This window comes from Ascaphus truei, chromosome 11 (assembly GCF_040206685.1).
Source record: "Ascaphus truei isolate aAscTru1 chromosome 11, aAscTru1.hap1, whole genome shotgun sequence".
NCBI lineage: Eukaryota > Metazoa > Chordata > Amphibia > Anura > Ascaphidae > Ascaphus > Ascaphus truei.
Window position 1 is genome coordinate 53191808 of NC_134493.1, and position 27411 is coordinate 53219218.

The following is a 27411-nucleotide window of genomic DNA, read 5'->3' on the forward strand; positions in this document are numbered from 1 at the left end:
CTGACATGGAGTGCTCATTCACATGCCATTACCCAGAATCCCTGGCTGCAGTGATTATTTAGTAAGGCAGGTTCCGGGTCCTGTCTGAGACAGAAGTCATCTTTACACCAGATTTTAAATTATGAAGCATTAGAAATTGTAGAGGTGTTTTAGGTCTTCGTGCTTTGACTTTATTGTGTCTCCTCTGATTGGAAGCAGGAAAAAAAAAACAACAGCACGTGGAAGAGTTGAGAGATGTTTCAGTGCCGAAGAGACTTCCACTACATGTCAATGCAGGCATTGCCTGCAGCAATAGGATAGTATTGTAATAACATGTGGAGTAGGACAGCAGAGACAGCACTGGGTGAACATTGAGAAACAATACTTGTTTGTTTTAGTTTTCATATATTAAAATTGACAAGAAAGGAACATGGTGGCCAGTCTGTCGGTGCCTACTCCTTACACATGAGTCAAACACTAGGCTGTCTTGACAAATGGTGCCGTGTCCGGATTTCACTCAGCGACATGGGGCAGATGGGGGCTTGCTTGACTGGGAGCACATTCTGGATGGTACTGGTCCACGTGACTGAGCCCACTGCTGGCTGGCAAAAACAGTTGCTCTCGGTTTCACGGAGATGACCAGGAAGCTCCGCCAGCGCGAGGCTAGTTTCCTGTAGATCGTTTTCCTGCAATATACACAGACACGTTCATTTTATAATGCAACAGCAGAGTTTGTGTGGAAAATTATTTAACCCTCTTCTAAAATGAACAATGTGCTGCATACCTATGAAAAACAGCAAGACTTTTTATAATCGCTTTTAAAAAGACAATGGAGCAGGAGTGGCCAACTCCTGTCTTCAAGGGCCACCAACAGGTCAGACTTTCAGGATATTCCAGCTTCTGCACAGGTGTTTCAGTCATTGACTGAGCCATCTGTGCTGAAGCAGGGATAGCCTCAAAACCTGACCTGTTGGTGGCCTTTGAGGACTGGAGTTGGGCACACCTGCAGTAGAGCATATTACCATTACCAAAATGTTTATGTGCCTATCCGGAGTGCAACGAACAGTGTCACCTGAAAAGGGTGGGTGGTTACAATCAGAACTATGGTTCGTGGTATGGTCAGAATTTACACAGAGTACTCCAATTAGATATTTTGATTTTGTTCTATACAGTCAGAAACTTTTAGAAAGCTGAAATTGCTTAGCTACGTTCAGTATCGCATGTTCATTTTCAAGGTGCCAAGGAATAATCACTAGTTGATTGGGTTTTAAACCATTTTTCCTGTCTCTGGGCAATACCCAGCGTCCATCTCTCCATACTGTGAGTTGTCTGGTATGTATATCATGTATAGTAGAAAATGAATATTCCAGCTAAAGAACCACAACGTAAAACATTTGAAGCCACATATGGAGACCGCATAGTAGTCAAAGTCCCACACACTTGTATCAAGCTTCTAACAGAAACCTTTGCCTTTAGTAAACACGCAAACAGCAGCGGGTAGGTGAAGCGAGAAGCTCGAGAGAATGAGGCCGAACAGGGAGAAAACCTCCCAACCGAAACACTAACTATATATTCAAACATGTGTAAAGCTTCCCATCCCGATTGTGCGAGACTAGTCTCCCTGCCCTGCTCCCTCAGTTTGAGTCACGCGCGTACTGTGAGCCCAAGTAGTGTCAATTTGGCGGCTTGGAAAGCATCACAGAGGCAGACATATTTACTAAGGCCTAATTAAAAATGTATATAAAAACGTGTTTCTAAAGTGCAGCCATCCCACTGCTGGAAGGTTTTCTAGTAATCAGTGTGAATACGTGTCATACTCACTGCTAGAGAACACTAGTGGTTTTGCTGCTTTAAATGATATGGGGTAGAGACAAAAAACACAGACTTGTTCCTACCTCACTGAGGCCTCAGGAGCTAAACATTTTCTTTAGTTTGCTTAGGAATCCCTCCTTGTTCTCCCCTGCCTGCTCAGCCTCGAGCTTCTCGTCCCCTGCTGCAGAGCTGTGCTGTGCGCTGCCACCTGGGCACAAACAGCAAACGGACATCAGGGGCCTTTACCACCTACACACCCCAGGAAGGTGCACTGCTCTGACTCATACCAGCCAGGGAAAAAGGGGGTTCTCTTAGTGGTCATTTTGCGTTCAATATTTTAACGCAACCAAAATTTGCTGTGCAGAGAGCAAGGCGCTTAGGTTGTGAGGACATGTTCTAAGTTTCTCCTAAAGGTAAAGGCATGCCAAGGGTTCCCTACTATAGAAAGACACGGTGGAAGTTCAATAGGGGTTATATTTCTAGAACAGATGACTTACATGGAAAGATGCGTTGGACCAAGTATTGGTGGGTGTATGTGTGCCAAATTCATTGCTGTGCAAGGTGTTGAATGCCACTACGCTATTAAAGAAGCAATCAAAGCAGTCTAGCTTTGGGGGGGGGGGGAAACTAAGTCGCCACTTGGATTACTCCTTTAACAGAAGGGTTATTTACTATGGCTCACTAGCTGTTGGCCGACATCAACAGAGCATGCTGGCTACACAACTCACCTGTCGTCGTGTTGGTGACGCCATTCACTGTGCCGTCCACATCCGTCTCATCCTCTGCGAAGGTCAGCATCAGTGCCCGCTGTCTGTCAGTAAGGTGCCTGAGGGGGGAGAGAGAGAAGCAATGGCCGAATTAACCATGTGTCCTGTCCTTTACTCACAACCCTGCTAGCTGGCATCTCAGCCAGCTCACCCCTCTCTCCTGTCTCCCATTTGGCTCATCTCTCTGCTTCGCCTGCTCACCTGGGAACCCTGATCTTCAGGTGTATGTAGTGATCTCCAAAGCCGTAGCTGTTCACCCGTGCGATTCCTTTCCCACCAATTCGAATTCTCTGGTCCGCTTGAGTGCCGGCCGGGATCTGTGCCCAGAAACAGCGAGGTGAAGAGGGACAGAGAAGCGCACACAGTGAAACATCAGCAATCCATTTTTGCTGAACAAATGACACTATACAGCTGTATTATATTAATGCAAACTGCAGTAGTTCCCAAAAAATGTAAAATGGATCTCCAATAGCAATGGTTTTGTCTTGTGGACTCACATCCTGCCTCCACGTAGTGCAATATGTTCATTGGATTACTGGTGCAGAGCAGTAGTTCAACACTTTTTGCAATTTGCTAAAAAAAGATGTTCTGCAAATCCCTAATCAATAAATCTTATTGTCAACTCAGACTATGGCCAACAGACGTGCAACCAACCCCAGGCAGTATCGTGTCCTGAGCTTGTGGGGGGAACACATGCATAAGGCCACAAATTGCCCCTCGGTGTGTGCAGACAGCATGGGGGGGTATAGCTGTCACTCACTGCGGTAGTTTCCAAAGTCACCACACAATGCCTTGCTGCTGTGGATGCAAAGCATTGTGGGGAGCGACTTTGGAAGCTCCTGATGTGTCGGCGATACCCCCCACGCTAAGGATCAGTTCGGGGCCGTACTAAGTGCGCAGTCCCCACACGGGCTCAGGAACCGGCTACATACTGCCTGGGATCCGCCATTAGAGATATGTTGTTATGGGGAACCCCTTGGAGACACCTCAAGCAACCCCCGTTGGGAGTCCCTAGTGCAGGGAAACGGCCTTCACTCTCTATCAGTATTAAGAAAGGGGGGGATAGAGCAACACTTACAGCGACGTTGACAGGATCGTAGAGTCCCTGTGCCCGGGCGGTGCCTCCCAGGATGGCTTGAGCGATGGACACAAACAGATCTGAGTGGATGTCTGGCCCATCTCGTCTAAAGATGGGGCTCTTCTGCACCTGTAAACAGACACCACAAATTTTATTGATGCCAACCTATGACCATTAAGCCATTAATGTATCTATATTATAAATAAGATATATTTTCTATGCAAGGCCTTATTGCCTCTCTTATACCAATAATTATCCCTGATTATTGCTGGTGCTGCCTGCATTACGCGGTCAGTCATACTGGATACTAGTAATGTCCATTTACTTGCCATTGTGGCCCAAAAGCATCGTTACTGGTTTTATTACTCCTTATGTCTGTGCTTTCCATTAAACGCCTTCATGAAAGAGTGCGGTGGGCGCCATTTTTTCATATAGTGATACCGGTACACAGGGATGTGAAAATAATAAGTTGTAGGTTACAACAATTCTTTATAGAAACAAAATATGTTGTACAAAGCAGAGCTACGAAGACATCACGTGCTGTATTCAGATGTAGACCGGTTAGAAACAACAGACGTGTGTCTGATGCAAGAGGTTGTAAGGCCTGTGCTGTGCAAGAGGCAAAGTCTACATCAAGGATACTGCCCGATAATTACATCACTGCCTGCTGCCCTCTACTGTGCAGAACTGACCAATGCCATCAGCAGGTTCTGCAACTGTGCAATACTCACTACCATAGACACAGGAGGGCAACAGACAGTCCTCAAGGGCTTTACCTACGGCCCCCAAACGCTGGCCACCTCAGCAGCCTGATCTCTCTCTCCCCAGTGCAGGGGGAGTGGAAATGTTTCTGGTGCGGATCAGAGCTTCTTCCTGCTCCCCAATGACAATGCTAAATCACTAATTAACTACAGTACTGCCCACTCCTGTGTTAATCAGTAGTTCCCAGTATAAGGAGAGGAGTGGGACAGTGTTCATCAGTGCGCTGGCGGCCCATTTGAGGGACCATGGACGTGCATGCATAAAGTGATGCACACAGACCGCTTGGCATGGGACAGCTGACTCTAAAATGAGCCCGGAGTCCGCACCTACCCTAAATGTGATAAAGATTTCCTTTTTCCCCACTGGCATCCGAACAGTCTGCCCATCTTCCACACCTGGAGAAGAGAAAAGCACAGTGTGCCACACAGCCATAGACAGGTCAAATATTCAGTGTGAAAAGTCATACACAATATCTTTCTTGTGTAATGCTGACCATGTTTTATCAGTGTTGTAGCCACGAGTCCTGGCTCTTACAATCTATTTTTTGCTGTCTGAGGTACACAAGACAAAAAAAGTGACTTGTTTATGGACTCGATTCAAATTGGGTTTCTCTGCTCTTATCACTAAGCTGGTCTGTGAACGCACACAGAAGGCGAAACCTAGTCACCCAAACACAAAATGGTGGGCCAAGAGTTCACTGCATAGAGAAAGACACAGGAATATGAATAGCACAACAAACTCCTCCGCCCCCTACTTACCGGCAGGGACAGGAACGGTCACTGTCTTCTTCTGCTTGGTTTGGCCACTCCCCCGACAGGACAGGCAAGGATTGGTCATGACGGAGCCTCTCCCTCCGCAACGTCGACACGTCGACCGCATAACGAATGGGCCGGTGTTAATAGTCTCCTATTCCAGGAGACAAAATTGGGAGTCAACCTCCTCTCCTCGCTGACCCCATTAACCACTCTGGTAGTGGAGGCGTTACATCCCACATTTACCAAGCAGTGCTATTCCAGAAGTCGTGTACAAAATTGGATGTCCACCCGCTCAACCTTGATGGTAGCTAGGGTGCACTGGGGTATTAATAGTAGCAACCAGAAGGAGAAGTGTCTCTCTCCAAAGGAGGGAAACTGGAAAACCCAATTGCGTGCACTCTCTAGGTACCTGAATAATAGGATTTTGGTCATACAGAGATATAAGTGAAAGTACGACTAACACTCAGTCTAGTGAAGGTAGGTATGACTGGTAACCCCCCAGATAAGGTAGAAATTAGTTATCTGAAGAGTAATAAAAACATAGCTTTTATTTATACAAACAATATAAAATAAGGGTAGTCACCTAATGATAGGGGATAGTTAAAAAAACAAAACAAATCAAATGACGTAGGTTCTGACATAGGCAGGTACTATTACTAATAGATATACACTGAGAATTTAGTATGCAATCAACCCCTAAAGTTTGGGAAATAATTATTTCTTGCCAAAATACGTCAGTCCTATGGGTGGAGAAGGACTCAAAGGTCTGTGACCGATGAAGCGCTGCCCAACTGTATGGGTCTATTTCTTAATATGACCCATCAGACATTTTCACAGTGGTTGGGGAAGTCCACGAGACACCCTACAACTTGTCCACTTGAACGGGATGTGAGGTGTGTCTCTGCGTTCTGCGGCATAGCCCCGCTTTATAGATAAGGGTCAATGTCTCTCTTACCATGCCGGTGCCATTGCAGAAGTGGCAGTGCTGCAGTTTGGTGCCGGGCTCGTTCCCTTTGCCGTCACACCTCGGACACGTGTCTGTCATGTTAAGAGAGATCTCTTTGTTCACTCCTTTGGCCGCCTGAATGAACGTCAGGTCCATGACGTACTGCACAGAAAAGAGGAGCGGTTATTTGTTTGGTGCGATATCATTTTGGATCTGGGAGAAGCTTTGGATAGTTGGGATTTGTACAGCGGTACTCGCTACCAATTTATACTGCAGCAGCATGTTCGAAGCTCGCTGCTCTGTGCTCTCACCTCCTGCGGCTGCTCGAAAACGGTGTTAAAGTCCCCAAAAGACGACCCCGAGAACTCCCCAAAGATCTTGCGGAAGAGTTCCTCCGGGTCGACACTGGGGCCCCCGCTCCAGTACTGCTGCCCTCTTCCGCCGCCCGCGGCAAAATCAGCAGTGCCGTAAGTGTCATACTGCTTGCGCTTCACCTCGTCACTCAGCACCTGTAGCGGGAGCATTTTAACAGATGCTAGTATTTTATGGTTAATAAAAAAAAATCAGTAAGTACCCGGTGTTGCTCGGGAATTCTGAGAAACCACAAAATACTGAGATTTATAAATAGATCATTTCATTTTTTTGTTTCTTAATGCCAAATCCCCTGCTAAACCAACAGCTCCCCCATAATCATTTCATTGCCTCTGAGGTGCTGAAGTGTTCGATCGAGTGTCTCTAATTCTGCATATGTGTGGGACGTTGTGCTCTTGTCCCTAACAATCTCGCGCACGGGAAGAACTTTGCTCGCTCCTGTATTTTTCCTAATGTTGCAAATTGGATTTTCAGAGTCACCAAGATTAAGTAGGAGCTTAAGGATTGTGTGATGGGATCATGTCATTGGTGATTTCATCAGTCATGTCAGTGCTGATATTTGCAAATTGTATCCAGACAGACACAAACCTGCTTCTTGATCTCAGGATCCATCATGCAAGATTTGGTTCCGATACTTTAATAGGTGTTGAAATGCATAGCAGGCACAACACTTAACATTAAACATAGACTTTAACAGCAGAAAAGAGCCACTTGGCACACAAAATCTGCCCATTTTTCTACCTGCTGTAAAACCCCCGGACCCGATTTGATTCTTGCCTTTTTTCCATATTTAGGATGACCTTGTGTGTATACCAAGCATTTTATCATTTCCTTTCTGTATTGGCCCCTACCACATCTGCTAGGAGGCTCTGTCACGTTTCCACCGCCTTTTCCTCACATCTCCCCTGAGCCTCCCACACTCCAGCTTCAGAGAAGGACCCTCTTCCCTCTTCTCTTTAATATGCTGCTCTCCTGCACTTTGAACGTTTCTATCCTATCCCCTCATCCCATCCTCTCTCCCTTCTGTCCTCTAAGCCAGTGAAACCCCTCGGGCATTGCAGGGATTACTGTCACAGGTAACACACAGAGGCTAAGGGGAGCGTGTGCCGTCTTTACCTCGTATGCTTCTGCCAGCTGAGAGAATTTCTCTTTGGCCTGTGGATCTGTCTTGTTGGTATCCGGGTGGAATTTCTTGGCCAGCTTGGACATCAAAAACAGGAGAACGTTAAACATCAAAACTTATTTATTTTTTACATGCTGTAAACCAGGGGGCCCTTGAGTCAAACGCCACTATGTTAAGCTTTGGGAACCCCTCAGTACCTGAGACACGTAGCGGTAAAGTTAGTGGGTTTATAATTTAAGGGGAAACAAAATGGCTGCCAGTAGGAAGCTGCAACATCCTCGGTTGCGGTTTCCTATTTGATGACCATTTAAATTCCCTTTAAAAACTAGAAAATAATACAAGTATCTTCACCAGGGAGTACCTCAGCAACTAGGTGGTTCCTGGGGATAGCAGGCATCTCTGGAGGACCCCCGGATCTAATCCCACAAAAATAAAATGGTTAGTTCGGATGGATTGCTCCTTTAACAGAAGCCTGTCCCCATTACTACTGGAAAGACACAATAACTGATGGGATATTGCTGCAGCGCAAACACAGAACCAAAGCAAATACACTCAGACACCGTGACTAGTTACCTAAATATTTACTGTGACATAGTAAATTTGTGTATATCTTTATTTATACAGCACCCACAATCTACTCAGCGCTTTACAAAATTATAATACAAGTGCACCAAATAATCAGACAATAGGAAAGGAAATCCCTGTCCTGGAGAGTTTACCATCTAATATTAACCAGAACAATATATTTTTAATAGAATTTACCTTCATGAATATCCTATCGTGTGTGTGAAAACACGGGGTATACTCATTAACCCTTCTGCAGCAAGACAGAGAGACAAGCGCCTCCTTAGGATACAGGGAGCAATGTTTAACTAGACCAGGGGTGACCAACTCCAGTCCTCAAGGGCCACCAACAGGGAAGGATTTCAGGAGATCCCTGCTTCAGCACAGGTGTCTCAATCAAAGACAGAGCCACCTGTGCTGAAGCAATGATATCCTTAAAACCTGACCTGTTGGGGGCCCTTGAGGACTGGAGTTGACAACCACTGAACTAGACATTTTGGGCACAAAGCCAAAAAATAATCAGCTTACCCTCACCAAAAGAAACCGGTCCTATATAAACCATGTTGCAATTAGGTCTCAGGAGGAGAAGAGAAGGCACTTTAACCCCATTATAAATGCATGAGGGAGGAGATAGATAGGATAAGCACGTGTTATTGGGCGACAGTGGGATGGGAACGCACAGCGAGGGTACCTGGTAATAGGCCTTCTTGATTTCCTTCTGGGTGGCAGTGCGCGGGACCCCCAGAACCTGGTAAAAGTCTGTCTTGTTGCAGGAGGAGGAACTGGTGTGAAACTGGGAGAGGCGCTTGGAAGGACCTACACAAGAGGGCAGAGGTCAACATCATCTCCAAAAATCCCACCCCGCCACCCACGGTGACATCTCCCACTTCAAGGAGAAGAGGAGAAGTTAAGTCTGCCTAGTCCTCAAAATGCTTCACTCGCTAACACGCAAAACAGAGTATGGGGGAATTCGCAAGGGTCAATAACTCCATCAAATAGCCCTTTAACCCCTTCACCAGAAACAGGGCAAAGCATCGCAAGGGCAAAAGAAAGGTGTCAATGCCCCATCAATTCTGATGAGCATGAAAACCACAAGGAATAATAAACATCCATATACCCCTCAAAAGGCTGCCAATAACTACTCCGCACATTAGGGGTGGAAGTCAAATTGGGGTAGTGGGGGGAGGGAGATAACCTATAAACGCCCTAAGTGACTAACCCCTTTAAAAAGTTACCCTATATATAAAGGGACAACAGGAGTAAGTACCCTATGCAGTCCTCCAATAACTATCTTATTATATAAACAACCCCACATATGGGTAAAGACAGTCTGATTGGAGTAATAACCAATGCCCCCCAATAACTGCCTATGTTATTTAAACAGTGCCAGGGGGTAACACACATGCCCTCAAAAACCACCTCATAAATAACTAACCCATGTAGAAGGGACGACTGTGATCCCATAGATACCCCCGTTCCACACTCATGAGTGACGTAGCCTAACAAAGGGAGCGGGGGGGGGGGGGGGGGGTTAGAGATAACCCTATAAATGCCCCAAGTACTTACCCCATGTACAACGTACAACAGGGATAAGTACCCAACACATTCCTCCTTTAACTACACACATAAAAAGGGCAGTCTAACTGGGATAATAACCCCTACAATTACCCCTCTCCCTCCTAAACTAACTGCTATGTCTCCAATAACTGCCCCGTACGTGGCAAGAGAACGAGTGACACAAGGTTAAGGACACGTTAAATACCCCGCCTGAGAGGTAACAGTATGTCATTAACTGCCCCCTCTTGTGCCTTATTACCCCCGCCGCTTACCCGCTGCGGGCCCCCGTGCTGTGGTCGCCAGCAGCAGAGCACCCTCAGCCCGGGGCCACCGGGGGACGCCAAGAGGCAAGCGGCCCCGCGCCCCGGACACAGCGACCGAGAACCAACGCGAGGAACAGCGAGCCGCCATCTTGCCCAGGACACCGGCACACTGCACATGCGTCACAAACACTCAGGGGGAGGGAGGTGGGGAGGTCATTAGATCATTGGAAATGCGCCATCTTACTCCCCCCAACTGGTGTAGCTGTCACAGAACTCACCGGAAGTCTCTGATGTGCCATGTTGGTGCGCCTATTCAGCTGGTAGTGGTAGAGCCAGTATTGACATGTGGACATCTGTCCGCTATGGTTGTTAACTCCTTCACTGCTTTTAGTATTTGCACCTTCCACTCATTAGTGCAAGCTTTAACAGACATGTCAACTTTCATTGGTTTTCTGTGAGTGTCACTGATTTGGGGTCGGTCTCACTTCTTTTTACCATAATCTTCCCTGAGGGATCACTGCTAAAGAATGACTACATTTGCATTAAAATGCTATTGGTTGCATGCAGAGCCCCCTGAATCTCACTGGTCTGTTCTTGGAAGTTGACATATTTGCTTTATAGTTGCAAACCCTTTAATGTTTCTCTTGAAAGCATAATATCAAATAATTATTAACTGCCATCACAGTCTGTGCAGGCCCCTATGGCAGCTTGGGGGGTAATGCACATTGATAACACATTGATCTTTATAATGTACTATTAAAAGAGTAGGAGGGTTCAGAACCAAGGAGAGCAGGGTCCCCTTTAATGGGTTAGTCCCTCCTAGGAGCAAAGTGTACTTACTAATGACAGTGACATGTTTAAGGGATCAGTCCCTCCTAGGAGCAAAGTGTACTAATGGCAGAGACATGTTTAAGGGGTCAGCCCCTCCTAGGAGCAAAGTGTACTAATGGTAGAGACATGTTTAAGGGGTCAGTCCCTTTTTGGAGCAAAGTGTACTAATGGCAGAGACATGTTTGGGAAGTCAGTCCTTCATAGGAGGAAAATGTACACATGGCAGTGACATGTTTTTTCTTTTCCTTAGGAGGGAGATGAGCGGCTTCAGCTCACCGTGATTCTGTTACCGTGATTCTAGAGAGGTCGTTAAAGATTTGCAAAGTGGCAATTTCAAAGGGTATGTCCCCCTATTCTCTGCAGCATCTGATGAGCCTTTCTTTAGTAGTATATTGATGCATTTTTATTATAACGTCTCTGCATCTTCTGGGGTCATCTGATCTGGGGCCTAAAGCCCTGTGGGCACGGTCCATTTGGAGTTCCCTCTCTTACAGGGTTGGGTCCAGAGTTGTGATAATCTGCTGAGGTATGGTCCAAGTTCATCGGCGGGGACGGATTCCTAAATATTTCAAATTCGTATGTTCTGTCTCCTTTCTCTATTCTCATGGTCTTCCTGACCCTCTTTAAGGAGTTTGATTTCAAAATTTAGTTTGAGAATTTCATTGTCAGTGCTGACTTGCATTTGGAGGGACTGCTCCATCTTTGTCTCCAAGTTTGTGGTCCGGCAGCCCAGTGTTGAAATCTCTTCTTTAAGCTCTTTAACGGCTGAGCGGAGGTTAGACTGGAAGGTCTGTGCCATATTGTTGGCCATCTTTTGTAAACGTTCTTCTAAGTACATTCTTGTGATCTCTTCGCCACCCTTGGCCTCCTCCGTCCGCTCCTCCTCAGCACATGACTCGTCTCTCGGCGTCCCCTCAGGTTCCCGGTTAGTGGCGCCCTGAGTTCCACCGAAGAATCGTGAAAACTCCTTGGCTGAGGGCATCTTGAATATGACAGATATCTTGGGTCCTGCCCCGTGACGCGTCCCGTGACGAGACGGGTGACGCTCCTCACACTGAGGTTGCACACAGGCGCCATGCGACCCCTACCAGGATCGGACTTAGGCCTGCCCCGCGTCCCTTAATGCCACGAAGAACGTCCTCCGTGCACCGGCGCCGCATTACCAGGAACACGCATGGGGTTAATTCTATCCATAATTACTCCACACCTACGCTACACTCCGTCCTACTTACCAGTAGACATAATACCCCTGAACACTCATTGCTCACAGCCTTGTGCAGCCCTGCCATTGGCTTGCAAAGAGAAAGCCTGTCCTGCGCTCTGTTCCATAGCGTGAAACGCGTTGAGGGGGAGATCGTGGTGAAGCCGTGTGTTTGTGAGGCTTCAATAAAGTTTTTTCTACGAACCTGGAAGTACTTTTGATGTTTGTCACTGGCTGTGGCGCCGGAACTCCTTTCTTCCACTGCCATTGGCTGCCTGTCCTTTATATGCTCAGCCATCCCTGCTGCAAGTTGGCTGAGCATAACCATTGCTTTGTGACGTAGTGCTTGCCTCATGCACCCTGCTGCCTTTCCTTGCCTTGTGTATTCTGCCTTGCCTTCTCGTAGTACCCTGACCTCGGATTGCACCTGGACCTCTGTCTTCTCTGACCCCTGGACCTCGGCTACGCACAACGACCATTCTGACCTCTCTACTCCTGGACCCCAGCTACGCACAACGGCCATCCAACTTCTCCAATCCTGACCACAGCGAGTATCACGACCAACCTGACCTCTCCTACCCTGACCCGGCTGCACGACTACCACTCTGCACTCCGGATGCGGTTACGCGGTTGTAGGTCGGTGTATACCAACATCCCCACCTCAGCCTCGCGGTCCCGTCCTGTTTGTTGTGAGCACTCGTTACATGCGGTTCTGTCGTTCCAGGTTAGTGTTAGGCTCCGATTATAAAGTTGGAAACTTGTTTTTATTAATACTATGCTCGGGAGGGTCCCTGGAGCTCCCTCTCTAGGTTTCCATTCCCGATGGCATGCTACTTACTTTATTCACAAGTGTATCCATCTTAGGTGGTGTTTGGGTTAGATTTGTCTAGTTTTATTTGGTGCAGGTCTGTGCTTTAGAGGAAGGTAGGGGGGAGGGGGTTTCCACAGTCCATGCCAGCCTGATCCAAGATAGAGGTGTATGGAGGCACACCAGTGACTCTGGTGGGGGAGGAACAGCAACATGTGCCGCAGCACGCTGTGATTTCCCGGGGCCTGTGACGTACAGTCTGGTGCTGGCCTTACACTATGGCCTTTAGGGTGTCTCACACCCCTTCCCTCAATCACTTTCCCCCTCGAAGCCTGGTTGGACTGCGGCCACTCCAAGCGGCCCAGCGGATGTCTCCTCCTTGGTCCCACGCAGGATCTCAGCCTCCCCTGGGACTTCGCCCTACCTCCCTGATCGGTTTTTGGCACAGTGCCTTCGGCCGCACGCCAACATGCAGCGCTGCCTCCTGTGTCCCTGCCTGACTTCTCTCCACCGCGGCTCTCAGACCTCACTGGCTCTGTTAGTGCTGACGGGGTACCGTCAACCTCCAGGTCCACGCTCCTCCGTGGTCCGGTACGGGGTCCTCGGCAGCCTGATCTGTCCTGCGTGAGCCCGATCAGGCCTTACCGCCACCGCCGCACTGTCTCTAAGTTATTTTTTTAAATGATTATATAAACTTTATGAGCTTAGGACTCAGGAGAGGTTTGATTTCCTCTGGCTTTTCCCTTTTGCCTGATGTCACTATGTGTTCAACAATAGTTTGAACAGGCAAAGCCCCCCCCCCCCTCTTCCACAACCCCCCCTCTTCCACAACCCTTATCTTTATTGGCTCTCTGATAAGGACAGGGTGGGCTAAGGTAAACAACACAATTGATTGACAAACCCTCCTCCATTCAACTGGCCAACAATGTCAGATTGCACCTACATGTCAGCACCCCTGCGTGTTAGTGAACCAGTCAGGCCTGTGTCCATACTGGAATAAGTTTATACAGAGGATGGGGTGCTATGGCACCAATGGGCACCAATACTCTTTTTATTTTCCCAACCGGAGTTCCGTCATTAAATTCCGCTTTCGTTTCCAAGAAAAAGAGATTTATGTTAGAAAGCCTCTCTGCATATCTCTTTTTACAGCAATAATGTTGCAAAAAACTTTCTGAAATGCAGTTAAAGGGCATTAATCCAAAATGTAATAAATCTGTAACAGGACTACCATTACAGAATAATATATATATATATATATATAAAAATAAGTGTTAACCCCAAAATGCAAAAAATGCGATGGTGATAAGATTGATTGTATACTAATCCAATATACAAGTAAATGAAGATGATGTGAAATATTAACATTTGGACTTTAAAGTTTGGACGATTTGCTGTCTAATTCAGCACAGGTGGGTCAATTGACCCCTGCTTCAGCACAGTTCGCTCAATCGGCCCCTGCTTCAGCACAGTTGGCTCAATCAGTCCCTGCTTCAGCACAGGTGGCTCCATCGGTCCCTGTTTCAGCACAGGTCTTCAACTGAGCCTCCGATTGAGCCACCTGTGCTGAAGCTGGGATAGCCTGAAGCCCTGACCTGTTGGGGGGACATGAGCACTGGAGTTGAACATCACTGATTGCTTTTTTTGGTGTGCTTGACTTTAGCTCTTTTGTAAAATATTAACAGAAATATAAATATATACAAATGGTATACAAAGAAAACCTGTATATATAAATGTTCCAGTGATGAAGCAAGGATTCAGCCCAAGGTTACTCACAAAATAGTCTCAATAAAAAGCTATATAAAGAAAGCCAAGGTTATCCTGATAGAGACGTTGCACCGTACAGTCTGGATTTTAGTTCTGATAATTCTGTCAACCTGAATTTTATTAAATGATGTTCTGTAGAAGAACTAATTTCCCTAATGCTGTTAAAAAAAATATATATGAATAGCACCACACTGATGTGTTTAGATGCGACCTGCATTTGCTTTATTAATGATCATGTTATTAGCAGGCTGCTTTATTAATTATTGCACTAATAATATAGGCAGGCATACATAGCTGATCCCAGAGGAATGGATAGAGCTGAGCAGGAACAGGGCGTGGCAATGGATGACCGATTGCATCGCTGTCTGCTGTCTCAGGAACTCGAGAGAAGGGAAGAGAGACAGTCACAGTCACACTGAGGGACTGTCTGCAACATGAACCGCTTCAGGGCATCCAAATTCAAGAACTGTATCCCGAAGATCCCCAAGAAAGAGGTGAGTCAGGGAGGAGGGAGTTAATATATGCATGTGCATGGAGAGGGTTAAGATCTGTACGGGCAGAAGAGGGTTAATATCAATATTTGCGCAGGCAGGAGAGTGTTAATATCAGCACGGATAGGAGAGTGTTAATATTTGTATGAGCGCTGGCAGAAGAGAGTCAATATCTGTATGGGCAGGAGAGCGTTAATATCTGCGTGCGCATGAGAGGGTTAATATCTGTACGCAGGGACAGGAGAGGGTTAATATCTTTGCGTGGGCAGGAAAGGGTTAATATATGTATGCGCAGACAGGAGAGGGTTAATATGCGCAGACAGGAGAGGGTTAATATCTGTATGTGCATGGGCGGGAGAGCGTTAATATCTATAAGTGCGTGGGCAGGAGAGGGTTAACCAGCAGTTGGCCAGGAGAGGTTAAGGTGCGAGCGGGCAGGATGGGGTTAATATGAGCAGGTTGGGCAGGAGAGGGTTAATGTCAGCCCGCGAGATCCGGCACCGTTGGAGACACAGGGGCCAGAAAGTTGAAGGGTTTCTCCGGGGGGCCTGGTTGGCTTGGAGATATGGGATGCAGGGGGTTAATTCCCTGCTTCAGCACAGGCGGCTCAATCAGAGGCTCAGTCTTTGACTGTGCCACTGATTGAGCCACCTGTGTGGAAGCTGGGATATCCTGAAAACCTGACCTGTTGGTGGCCTTTGAGGACTGGAGTTGACCTATCCCTGTAGTTATGTATGATACTGATTTCATATGTACAGCCCTCCCCCCCCCCCACACACAAACACACCCCCCCCCCCCACACACACACACACAAACACACCCCCACACACACCCCCACACACACACACACAAACACACACACACACACCCCCCCACACACACAAACACACACACACACACATCACCCCCCCCCCCCCCCCACACACACATCACCCACCCAACAAAATAGTTGCTGCGTGTCTGTTTGGAGATGTCACAAGATTCTCATTTCCTCCACGGTTTCCTGCAGCGGAGTCTGCCCAGTACATGCCAGCGATGCCTGAAAGGGAGATGGGGGGTACATGCCTGAAAGGGAGATGGGGGGTACATGCCAGCGATGCCTGAAAGGGAGATGGGGGGGACATGCCAGCGATGCCTGAAAGGGAGATGGGGGGTACATGCCAGCGATGCCTGAAAGGGAGATGGGGGGTACATGCCAGCGATGCCTGAAAGGGAGATGGGGGGGACATGCCAGCGATGCCTGAAAGGGAGATGGGGGGGACATGCCAGCGATGCCTGAAAGGGAGATGGGGGGGACATGCCAGCGATGCCTGAAAGGGAGATGGGGGGGACATGCCAGCGATGCCTGAAAGGGAGATGGGGGGGACATGCCAGCGATGCCTGAAAGGGAGATGGGGGGGACATGCCAGCGATGCCTGAAAGGGAGATGGGGGGGACATGCCAGCGATGCCTGAAAGGGAGATGGGGGGGACATGCCAGCGATGCCTGAAAGGGAGATGGGGGGGGGGGGGGACATGCCAGCGATGCCTGAAAGGGAGATGGGGGGGGGGGGGGGACATGCCAGCGATGCCTGAAAGGGAGATGGGGGGTACATGCCAGCGATGCCTGAAAGGGAGATGGGGGGGACATGCCAGCGATGCCTGAAAGGGAGATGGGGGGGACATGCCAGCGATGCCTGAAAGGGAGATGGGGGGGACATGCCAGCGATGCCTGAAAGGGAGATGGGGGGGACATGCCAGCGATGCCTGAAAGGGAGATGGGGGGGGGGGGGGGACATGCCAGCGATGCCTGAAAGGGAGATGGGGGGGGGGACATGCCAGCGATGCCTGAAAGGGAGATGGGGGGGGGGGGACATGCCAGCGATGCCTGAAAGGGAGATGGGGGGGGGGGGACATGCCAGCGATGCCTGAAAGGGAGATGGGGGGGGGGGGGGGACATGCCAGCGATGCCTGAAAGGGAGATGGGGGGGGGGGGGGACATGCCAGCGATGCCTGAAAGGGAGATGGGGGGGGACGGGACATGCCAGCGATGCCTGAAAGGGAGATGGGGGGGGACGGGACATGCCAGCGATGCCTGAAAGGGAGATGGGGGGGGGGGGGACATGCCAGCGATGCCTGAAAGGGAGATGGGGGGGGGGGGGGGACATGCCAGCGATGCCTGAAAGGGAGATGGGGGGGGGGGGGGGGACATGCCAGCGATGCCTGAAAGGGAGATGGGGGGGGGGGGACATGCCAGCGATGCCTGAAAGGGAGATGGGGGGGGGGGGACATGCCAGCGATGCCTGAAAGGGAGATGGGGGGGGGGGGGACATGCCAGCGATGCCTGAAAGGGAGATGGGGGGGGGGGGGGATATGCCAGCGATGCTTGAAAGGGAGATGGGGGGGGGATATGCCAGCGATGCCTGAAAGGGAGATGGGGGGGACATGCCAGCGATGCCTGAAAGGGAGATGGGGGGTACATACCAGCGATGCCTGAAAGGGAGATGGGGGGGGGGGGGCATGCCAGCGATGCCGGAAAGGAGGCAGGGAGAGGGGGGTACATGCCAGCGATGCCGGAAAGGAGGCAGGGAGAGGGGGGTACATGCCAGCGATGCCGCAAAGGAAGCAGGGAGAGGGGGGTACATGCCAGCGATGCCGGAAAGGGAGAGGGAGGTACATGTACAGATATGTCTCAACGTATTTTTGAATTGTTTGCACGCATGACATCTGTGCATTCATTTCTGCACCAACTGTGCTTTAACCATCATTATAAAGCCAGAAATATATAACTGCGCACTTCCGCCTAGCGACACTTATCTTATACTAGCGCCCCACCTATATGTAGCTATACCCTACGTACGGACACACATATATAGGACCCATACTCTGGGAGGCTTTCTCTTGTCTTTAGAGACAATTCAAATATAGGTCGGGGCATATCTGTAAAAAGATGACATCGGGTATACGGATACCCTTCTGATTGTGGCGAATAGCAATGTAATGTGCATGAATAACCCGTGGAGGGTAGCTGATTCATATGAAGACACTGATATCCGCTTATAAGAGGATCCTTTGGCATTAAACCAGACGTCTTGGGGCGTATCCACGTAGGTACGGATTTATATACAGCTGTGTAGTTGTGATTATAGTTACATAGTAGATGAGGTTGAAAAAAGACGTACGTCCATCAAGTTCAACCGATGCTACATTTAGACGACAGATACTTTATCCTATATCTATACTTACTTATTGATCCAGAGGAAGGCAAACAAAAAACCCCAGTGTCATATCATCCAATGATATCTCATAAGGGGAAAAATAAATTCCTTCCTGACTCCAAGAATTGGCAATCGGATTAATCCCTGGGTCAACATCCTCCCCATGTTTACTTATTTGGTATATCCCTGTACACCTTTCCTTTCTAAAAAGATATCCGACCTTTTTTTTTAACTTTGATTTTATTTATTTTCAACAAAGCAAACATACAATGAGACCGTGAGGATCCCCCCCAAGGGGTCTCATTTTTTGTTAAGTATTATCCCAGCTTTACTTACAACATTGCTGGCAATACATATTCTGTGAAACTTAACCTCTATATCTAACACACATCCATTTTGCATATAACAACCTTATGTATATGAAAACAAACTGCAAATGTACAAACATGACTAGCAAAATAAAACAAAAAAGATAAACGGGGTGGGGGTGGGGGGTGACTGTGTCACGGGGTGGGGGGTGACTGTGTCACGGGGAGGGGTGGGGGGTGACTGTGTCACGGGGAGGGGTGGGGGGTGACTGTGTCACGGGGAGGGGTGGGGGGTGACTGTGTCACGGGGAGGGGGGGTGACTGTGTCACTCGGGGGAGGGGGGGGTGACTGTGTCACTCGGAGGGGTGGGGGGTGACTGTGTCACGGGGAGGGGTGGTGGGTGACTGTGTCACGGGGAGGGGTGGTGGGTGACTGTGTCACGGGGAGGGGTGGTGGGTGACTGTGTCACGGGGAGGGGTGGTGGGTGACTGTGTCACGGGGAGGGGGGGGGGGTGACTGTGTCACGGGGAGGGGTGGGGGGTGACTGTGTCACGGGGAGGGGGTGGGTGACTGTGTCACGGGGAGGGGTGGGGGGTGACTGTGTCACTGGGAGGGGTGGGGGGTGACTGTGTCACGGGGAGGGGTGGGGGGTGACTGTGTCACGGGGAGGGGGGGTGACTGTGTCGCAGCGGTCTCTTCCACTCCGTGGAGGCTCCAAGCCTAAACTGGACTCTGGATGTCCCGTATTTCACTGTAGGTTTCCTCGCGTTGTACAACCTTTTTTGAACAAATCTATTGTATCTGCCATCTCAGTCTCCATGGGTAATGAATCCCACATTGTAACTGCCCTTACTGTAAAGAACCCTGCGCAATATACGCAATATACTACTGTGGTTACATCCACTATAACTACTAGTGCGAGACTGATATACTGTGGCATGCACTCACCATTTCAGTGCACCAATCTATATACCCACAGTGATTCAGTCCGTGGAATATATCACTCATACTCCCCTTACTAGCCAGACAGCTACCTCCCCACCAGAGCTTTTATCAAATCCTTCACTGTATATAACATTCACTACCGTTTTTGAATGTAATCTTTGACTTAATCTTTAAAAAAAAAAAAAAATCCCTTTTTTAGAGACTACTTACAGTCCCAAGGGTTCCCCCATTAGTTCTCCACTGTTATAAATTCATTTGTGATGGCTATTAAGGGCATATTGGGATCCCTAGAGAGATAATAGTCTATTATCCTCATCTTCAAGTAAATTAGGGACCTTCTGCCCCTTGCTGGGGTCGATGTTGCCATTATATATTACTTTTCCCTGTATGCACCTTGTCATACTTTTATTGATACACATGTGTAGATCATTGAGGTTGAGAGGTAGGGTCTATGTTTCAAGCTTCCTCTCTAACGGTCCATGAAATGCCTGTAAATGAAATGTATTACCGGTTCATTTAATGCAACCACGTATTCTCATAACGCTGTGCCCAGGAAACGAGCGGTGACTCTCAATGTATTACTTCCTGGTAAAACATTTTATAGATAAGTCTTACCCATGCGGTAGCCACTTTAGCTTTTGTTTCAACATTGCCCCTTTATTACCTCCTAGATTGTAAGCTCTCCCGACAAGCAAGGCCTTCACTACCTGCTATATCTGATGTAGAAACAGAGGGTGCGCGCTAAGCTGCTTGTGATAGTGTTCTAGTGATTAAGTACAGAGACTTCTAGATAGAAATAGTGAGATTAAAAACCAACAAACGTTCCCTTGATCATCGTAGGATAAAATGCAGGTTCCTGTGAATAGAGCCGCCAATGGGGCGGTATTTAAGTGAACAAACAAAAGTCCAGATACAGATGGACGGCACCCACTCCCGGTAGGGACGGCACCCACTCCCGGTAGGGACGGCACCCACTCCCGGTAGGGACGGCACCCACTCCCGGTTGTAGCAACAGTAGGAGTCCCGTTCTAGATGAAAGAACCGGCTCTGCTGGAAACGACACTTGCTCCTGATCCTCAATCGGCAAATACTTGTAGCACAACAGAGAAAGAAAGGCTCCGGCTAGGGAAAGCACCCGCCCCCAGTCCCAGGTGTAGACAGCACTTGCTCCTGGTCTTCACAGGTTCTGCATTGCTGATCTCCTAACCCAGAAGCTCCCAACCTTTATTACACGTGGCTCCCCCTGCTAGAAAATATTATTTCCGCGAACCCCTAATGAATAAATCTTATTACCGACTAATCGCTAGCAAACTGTGACCGATCCCAGGCAGGATAGTGTCCTGAGCTCGTGGGGGGAGTCTCCTGCTTAATAAGGCCCCAAACTGCCCCTCAGTGTGTGCAGGCAGCATGGAGCTGCCACTCGCTGCTGGAGCGTCCAAAGTCACGTCCCACAATGCCTCGCTGCTGTGGTTGCAAAGCATTGTGGGGAGCGACTTTGGAAGCTCCTGATGGGATAGCTATACCACCTGCGGTAAGGTTCAGTTTGGGCCTTACTAAGTGGGCAGTCCCCTTGTTGGGAACTACTGCGCTAGGCCGACCTGCCTTTGAGGTGTTTCACCTTAGACATGATAGCCCATAAATCCTCATGGCCTTGGAGGCTCTCCATCTCCTGTCCTTTATTCTGTCCAGTCCTCGAGGTATTAGGCCCTAGAAGTTCCAGCCTCTGTGGTCATATTCTGCCCTGTGTTTTCAGGCATGGATTGGGGACATTGTAGCTGGACCGTCTACTTCTGGTGGAAACAACATCAAGTGTGGGCACCGTCTGATTGCATATAACACGGAGAGCACGGGTAAGCTGCAGTATCAGCCTCTTCGATAACCACCGTTGGGCAGCATGGGCCTGGGGTATCATGGGAGGCCTGCCTCCTATCACATGTCCCAGATGTCTGGAAGGGTCTCTCACGTTGTCTTGTTTCTCTCAGGGGTGCTGGGAATCGCATCGCTAGAGGTCGGGAGCGGCGAGAAGAGGAAGGTGTCCCGGCTGAACTGTCACTCAGGTATCCTGCGGGTATCTCTCTCACACTGTGTTCCACCTCTTTCTTATTCTCACACTGTGTGTTCTCTCTCTCACACTGTGTTCTCACTCTCACGCTGTGTTCTCTCTCTCACACTGTGTTCTCACTCTCACGCTGTGTTCTCTCACTCTCACGCTGTGTTCTCTCACTCTCACGCTGTGTTCTCTCACTCTCACGCTGTGTGTTCTCTCACTCTCACGCTGTGTGTTCTCTCTCTCACGCTGTGTTCTCTCACTCTCACGCTGTGTTCTCTCACTCTCACGCTGTGTTCTCTCACTCTCACGCTGTGTTCTCTCACTCTCACGCTGTGTTCTCTCACTCTCACGCTGTGTTCTCTCACTCTCACGCTGTGTTCTCACTCTCACGCTGTGTTCTCTCTCTCACACGCGCTGTGTTCTCTCTCTCACACGCTGTGTGTTCTCTCTCTCATACGCTGTGTGTTCTCTCTCTCACACGCTGTGTGTTCTCTCTCTCACACGCTGTGTGTTCTCTCTCTCACACGCTGTGTGTTCTCTCTCTCACACGCTGTGTGTTCTCTCTCTCACACGCTGTGTGTTCTCTCTCTCACACGCTGTGTGTTCTCTCTCTCACACGCTGTGTGTTCTCTCTCTCACACGCTGTGTGTTCTCTCTCTCACACGCTGTGTGTTCTCTCTCACACGCTGTGTGTTCTCTCTCACACGCTATGTGTTCTCTCTCACACGCTGTGTGTTCTCTCTCTCACACTGTGTTCTCTCTCTCACGCTTTGTTCTCTCACTCTCACGCTGTGTGTTCTCTCTCTCACACTGTGTTCTCTCACTCTCACGCTGTGTGTTCTCTCTCTCACGCTGTGTTCTCTCACTCTCACGCTGTGTGTTCTCTCTCTCACGCTGTGTTCTCTCACTCTCACGCTGTGTGTTCTCTCTCTCACACTGTGTTCTCTCACTCTCAAGCTGTGTGTTCTCTCTCTCACGCTGTGTGTTCTCTCTCTCACACTGTTCCACCTCTTTCTTATTCTCACACTGTGTTCTTTCACTCTCACACTGTGTTCCACCTCTCTCTTATTCTCACGCTGTGTGTTCTCTCTTTCTCTCTCTCTCTCTCTCTCTCTCTCTCTTATTCTCACGCTGTGTGTTCTCTCTCTCTCTCTCTCTTATTCTCACGCTGTGTGTTCTCTCTCTCTCTTATTCTCACGCTGTGTGTTCTCTCTCTTATTCTCACGCTGTGTGTTCTCTCTCTCTCTTATTCTCACGCTGTGTGTTCTCTCTCTCTCTCTTATTCTCACGCTGTGTGTTCTCTCTCTTATTCTCACGCTGTGTGTTCTCTCTCTCTCTCTCTTATTCTCACGCTGTGCTCTCTCTCTCTCTCTTATTCTCACGCTGTGTTCTCTCTCTCTCTCTTATTCTCACGCTGTGTTCTCTCTCTCTCTCTTATTCTCACGCTGTGTGTTCTCTCTCTCTCTCTCTTATTCTCACGCTGTGTGTTCTCTCTCTCTCTCTCTTATTCTCACGCTGTGTGTTCTCTCTCTCTCTCTCTTATTCTCACGCTGTGTGTTCTCTCTCTCTCTCTCTTATTCTCACGCTGTGTGTTCTCTCTCTCTCTCTCTCTTATTCTCACGCTGTGTGTTCTCTCTCTCTCTCTCTTATTCTCACGCTGTGCTCTCTCTCTCTCTCTTATTCTCACGCTGTGTTCTCTCTCTCTCTCTTATTCTCACGCTGTGTGTTCTCTCTCTCTCTCTTATTCTCACGCTGTGTGTTCTCTCTCTCTCTCTTATTCTCACGCTGTGTGTTCTCTCTCTCTCTCTCTTATTCTCACGCTGTGTGTTCTCTCTCTCTCTTTTATTCTCACGCTGTGTGTTCTCTCTCTCTCTCTTATTCTCACGCTGTGTGTTCTCTCTCTCTCTCTCTTATTCTCACGCTGTGTGTTCTCTCTCTCTCTCTCTTATTCTCACGCTGTGTGTTCTCTCTCTCTCTCTCTTATTCTCACGCTGTGTGTTCTCTCTCTCTCTCTCTCTCTCTCTCTCTCTCTTATTCTCACGCTGTGTGTTCTCTCTCTCTCTCTCTCTCTCTTATTCTCACGCTGTGTGTTCTCTCTCTCTCTCTCTCTCTCTCTCTCTTATTCTCACGCTGTGTGTTCTCTCTCTCTCTCTCTTATTCTCACGCTGTGTGTTCGTTCTCTCTCTCTCTCTCTTATTCTCACGCTGTGTGTTCGTTCTCTCTCTCTCTCTTATTCTCACGCTGTGTGTTCTCTCTCTCTCTCTCTCTTATTCTCACACTGTGTGTTCTCTCTCTCTCTCTCTCTCTCTCTCTCTCTCTCTTATTCTCACACTGTGTGTTCTCTCTCTCTCTCTCTCTCTCTCTCTCTCTCTCTCTCTCTTATTCTCACGCTGTGTGTTCTCTCTCACTCTCTCTCACTCTCACTCTCACTCTCTCTCACTCTCAGAGGCGGTGACAGACTTTGCTTTCTCTCCGTTTGACGATGATCTCCTGGTTACCGGCTCTGCCGACCACACGGTGAGTACCAATCCCACAGCCGTCCAGCTCAGCGACCTCTCCTCACACCTCGCCCTGTTCTCTGGTCTCAGTCCTCCCTAACTAACCTCCATTTTGTATTCACAGGATTGGGACTGGAGGGTCCTCCTGCTCTGAACCAAGCTATTTTCAGCTCCGGGTTCGCTAGATACTTACTGGTGAAACTACCGATATTATAGGAAGCCCCAGCTGATAATGTTGCAACGTCCTATTAGCCTAAGATTTGTCAGCCATCTTGGAAGGAGATTTGTACTCGGTACTTCACCGGGAACTGTCTCAGAAATCAGGGGGTCCCCGGAGCTTAAAATAGGAAGGAACCCCCCCGTTTCCATCCTGTGAAAAAACTAAACAGGGAGGGGGGGTTCTTGCTAGAACAATGACCATTTTCTGCAGGAAAACTGAAATCCAGCCACTTCTGTTTATCCGTTTGTCTAACAGACATGTTACCCGCCTCATAATTACTTTGCAAACGAGGAACTGAGCAGAAAGGACAATGTATCCGTGGATTTAAAGACAGACAAACAGTCTGATCACCTAGAGGCATTGAGACCGTGGAAATGTTTCACGTTTTAGAACATTATTTTAGAACAGTTCTAGCGCTTTATAAATGCGTCAGTCAGCTCCGTGTAACTTATTGAACATGTCACAGTCCCGAATTAACTTTGGTCCTAAAAGGGGCGAGCAACTTATGGCTCTGCGTGCTATTATATGGCTCTGTGTTATTACATCGCTCGGCGTGTTGTTAAATCGCTCGCCGTGCTATTAGATCTCGCTCGGCTTGCTATTAGATCTCGCTCGGCTTGCTATTAGATCTCGTTTGCCGTGCTATTAGATCTCGTTTGCCGTGCTATTAGATCTCGTTCGCCGTGCTATTAGATCTCGCTCGCCGTGCTATTAGATCTCGCTCGCCGTGCTATTAGATCTCGCTCGCCGTGCTATTAGATCTCGCTCGGCGTGCTATTAGATCTCGCTCGGCGTGCTATTAGATCTCGCTCGGCTTGCTATTAGATCTCGCTCGCCGTGCTATTAGATCTCGCTCGCCGTGCTATTAGATCTCGCTCGCCGTGCTATTAGATCTCGCTCGCCGTGCTATTAGATCTCGCTCGCCGTGCTATTAGATCTCGCTCACCGCGCTATTAGATCTCGTGCGTTATTTCACTGCGTGCTATTAGATCTCCCTGCACGTGTTAATACATCGCTCTGCGTGTTATTAGATCTCCCTGCACGTGTTAATACATCGCTCTGCAATGCGTTGCTGGTATTGTTTACAACGCATTATGTTTGGGGTACGTGATCTGTCCCTAACGCTTCCTCCCTCTTCCCCCCCCCCCCCCCCCCCCTCCCGCTCCCAGTTTTCGGGCGATTGAAGCTGTATGAGTCTGTGTTTCGCCCCCAGGTGAAGCTGTGGCGGATGTCGGGAGAAGGGGACAGTGGGACCCACTCCGGGACCCTGGCAGGGAGCGGGGCGCAGGTGCAGGCCCTCCAGTTTCACCCCTCAGCGGACGCCCTGCTGGTTAGCGCAGGCGGGAACACGGCCCAGATATGGGATCTCTCCCGAGAGAAACTCCTGACAGGTAACGGCAATCGTGTAAGGGAAAGACTTAGCGCAAATGTCTTCGCAGCATTAAAAGCCTCGCGCGTTTTAAAATGATCCATAGTGATATACAGTACAATCCATAGATTGACCGCAGCTCCGAATATTCAGACTTCCCCATGGTCTGCAGTACAATATCCAACTCACAAACCAGGCATTGGGGCGTTGGAAGGTCGCCCCCACGCCACCGGTCAGTGTAGTTGAGGTGTCGGCGTTGCTCTTCCGGCGCTCGCCACGACCGCCCGCGGCTTCCCGTTCCGCATGCACCGGCTTTCCTGGGTCTGACGGTAGAGTCCTCGATGCTGCGTCCAAGTTTCCGTCCGCTCCAAGAGCCCGAGTTAATCTTGGATTGGTAACGGAACGGGAGGGGAGGGGGGGTGGGGGTACAGAGGGTATGTATATATCTTTATATAGCGCACACAGTGTACTCCGTGCTTTACAAAAGAGACAGCACAGAGCATTCTAATACAATTAGTGCAACAAACAAAGTCAGACAATAGGAAAGGAAATCAAAATGAGGACTAGCCGCTAGACCGTAGTAATATATAGTAAATTGATATATATATATTTATTCTGTGTGTGTAGGAGGTCATAGGGGAAATAATGGGCATATACACAAGATCTGATCCTAGAAGGATCAGAAAGATACCCCAAATGATGCACTCATCCAAAAATATCACAGTACATAATGACAGACCTATTGGTCTCCAAATAGAATATTTATGTCAGCTGGTGTAATACACCTAGGCTATATATCAGTGGTGTATCTGATATAGGTATCAATAACCATAAGATAAGTGACTGGTCATAGCTAAGGCACCTCTGAGGGAAGAAAATAATACAACTTTATTAAAATATTAAACTTGCTTAGTTACTAATATTTACAGTGATGTGTTTAAAATCCCCAGTGGTAATTCTAAGCACATCACTGTAAATATTAGGCACTATTTGGAGACCGATAGTTCTGGCATTATATACTGTGATATTTTTGGATGAGGGCAACATTTGGGGTATCTTTGTGATCCTTCTTGGATCATATCTTGTGAATAGGAAAGGAAATCCCTGCCCCGGAGAGCTTACAATCTAAGTGGTATGTTGGGAGAGTTACAGAGACAGCAGGTGAGGGAATTAGTGCAGTAGGTGGCAGTGCCTGGCCTTGATGGTGGGTAAGTGCAGTAGGTGGCAGTGCCTGGCCTTGATGGTGGGTAAGTGCAGTAGATGGCAGTGCCTGGCCTTGATGGTGGGTAAGTGCAGTAGATGGCAGTGCTTGGCCTTGATGGTGGGTAAGTGCAGTAGATGGCAGTGCCTGGCCTTGATGGTGGGTAGGTGCAGTAGATGGCAGTGCCTGGCCTTGATGGTGGGTAGGTGCAGTAGATGGCAGTGCCTGGCCTTGATGGTGGGTAGGTGCAGTAGATGGCAGTGCCTGGCCTTGATGGGGGGTAGGTGCAGTAGATGGCAGTGCCTGGCCTCGATGGTGGGTAAGTGCAGTAGATGGCAGTGCTTGGCCTTGATGGTGGGTAAGTGCAGTAGATGGCAGTGCTTGGCCTTGATGGTGGGTAACTGCAGTAGATGGCAGTGCTTGGCCTTGATGGTGGGTAAGTGCAGTAGATGGCAGTGCCTGGCCTTGATGGTGGGTAAGTGCAGTAGATGGCAGTGCCTGGCCTCGATGGTGGGTAAGTGCAGTAGGTGGCAGTGCCTGGCCTCGATGG

The 27411-nt window shown here is 48.8% G+C and overlaps 2 protein-coding genes across 4 annotated transcripts in view; one reads left to right on the plus strand and one right to left on the minus strand.

Moving 5' to 3' along the window:
- Window positions 1-147: 147 nt before the first annotated feature.
- On the minus strand, window positions 148-10165 carry DNAJA3 (DnaJ heat shock protein family (Hsp40) member A3). Of its 3 annotated transcripts, XM_075566340.1 has the most exons (12): window positions 9988-10165; window positions 8850-8974; window positions 7588-7671; window positions 6411-6608; window positions 6109-6261; window positions 5157-5304; window positions 4729-4793; window positions 3637-3765; window positions 2760-2875; window positions 2520-2617; window positions 1875-1999; window positions 148-665 (listed from the first exon to the last, which is right to left on the minus strand). In XM_075566340.1, exons 1-11 carry the CDS (start codon window positions 10124-10126, stop codon window positions 1887-1889), a joined length of 1368 nt encoding a protein of 455 aa, XP_075422455.1. In that variant the 5' UTR covers window positions 10127-10165; the 3' UTR covers window positions 148-665; window positions 1875-1886. The 3 variants fall into 3 exon arrangements, with proteins under 3 accessions (XP_075422455.1, XP_075422457.1, XP_075422456.1); XM_075566342.1 differs by lacking the exon at window positions 1875-1999 and having other exon boundaries at window positions 9988-10164; XM_075566341.1 differs by lacking the exon at window positions 148-665 and having other exon boundaries at window positions 1874-2071.
- Window positions 10166-10266: 101 nt separating this feature from the next.
- Window positions 10267-27411, plus strand: part of CORO7 (coronin 7) — a 201408-nt gene continuing 184263 nt past the window's right edge. The window contains exons 1-7 of the mRNA XM_075566337.1: window positions 10267-10343; window positions 11060-11149; window positions 14863-15076; window positions 21277-21373; window positions 21506-21580; window positions 24020-24090; window positions 25505-25682. Coding sequence (XP_075422452.1) covers window positions 15017-15076; window positions 21277-21373; window positions 21506-21580; window positions 24020-24090; window positions 25505-25682 — 481 coding nt within the window. The 5' untranslated portion in view covers window positions 10267-10343; window positions 11060-11149; window positions 14863-15016. The remainder of the gene's footprint in view (window positions 10344-11059; window positions 11150-14862; window positions 15077-21276; window positions 21374-21505; window positions 21581-24019; window positions 24091-25504; window positions 25683-27411) is intronic.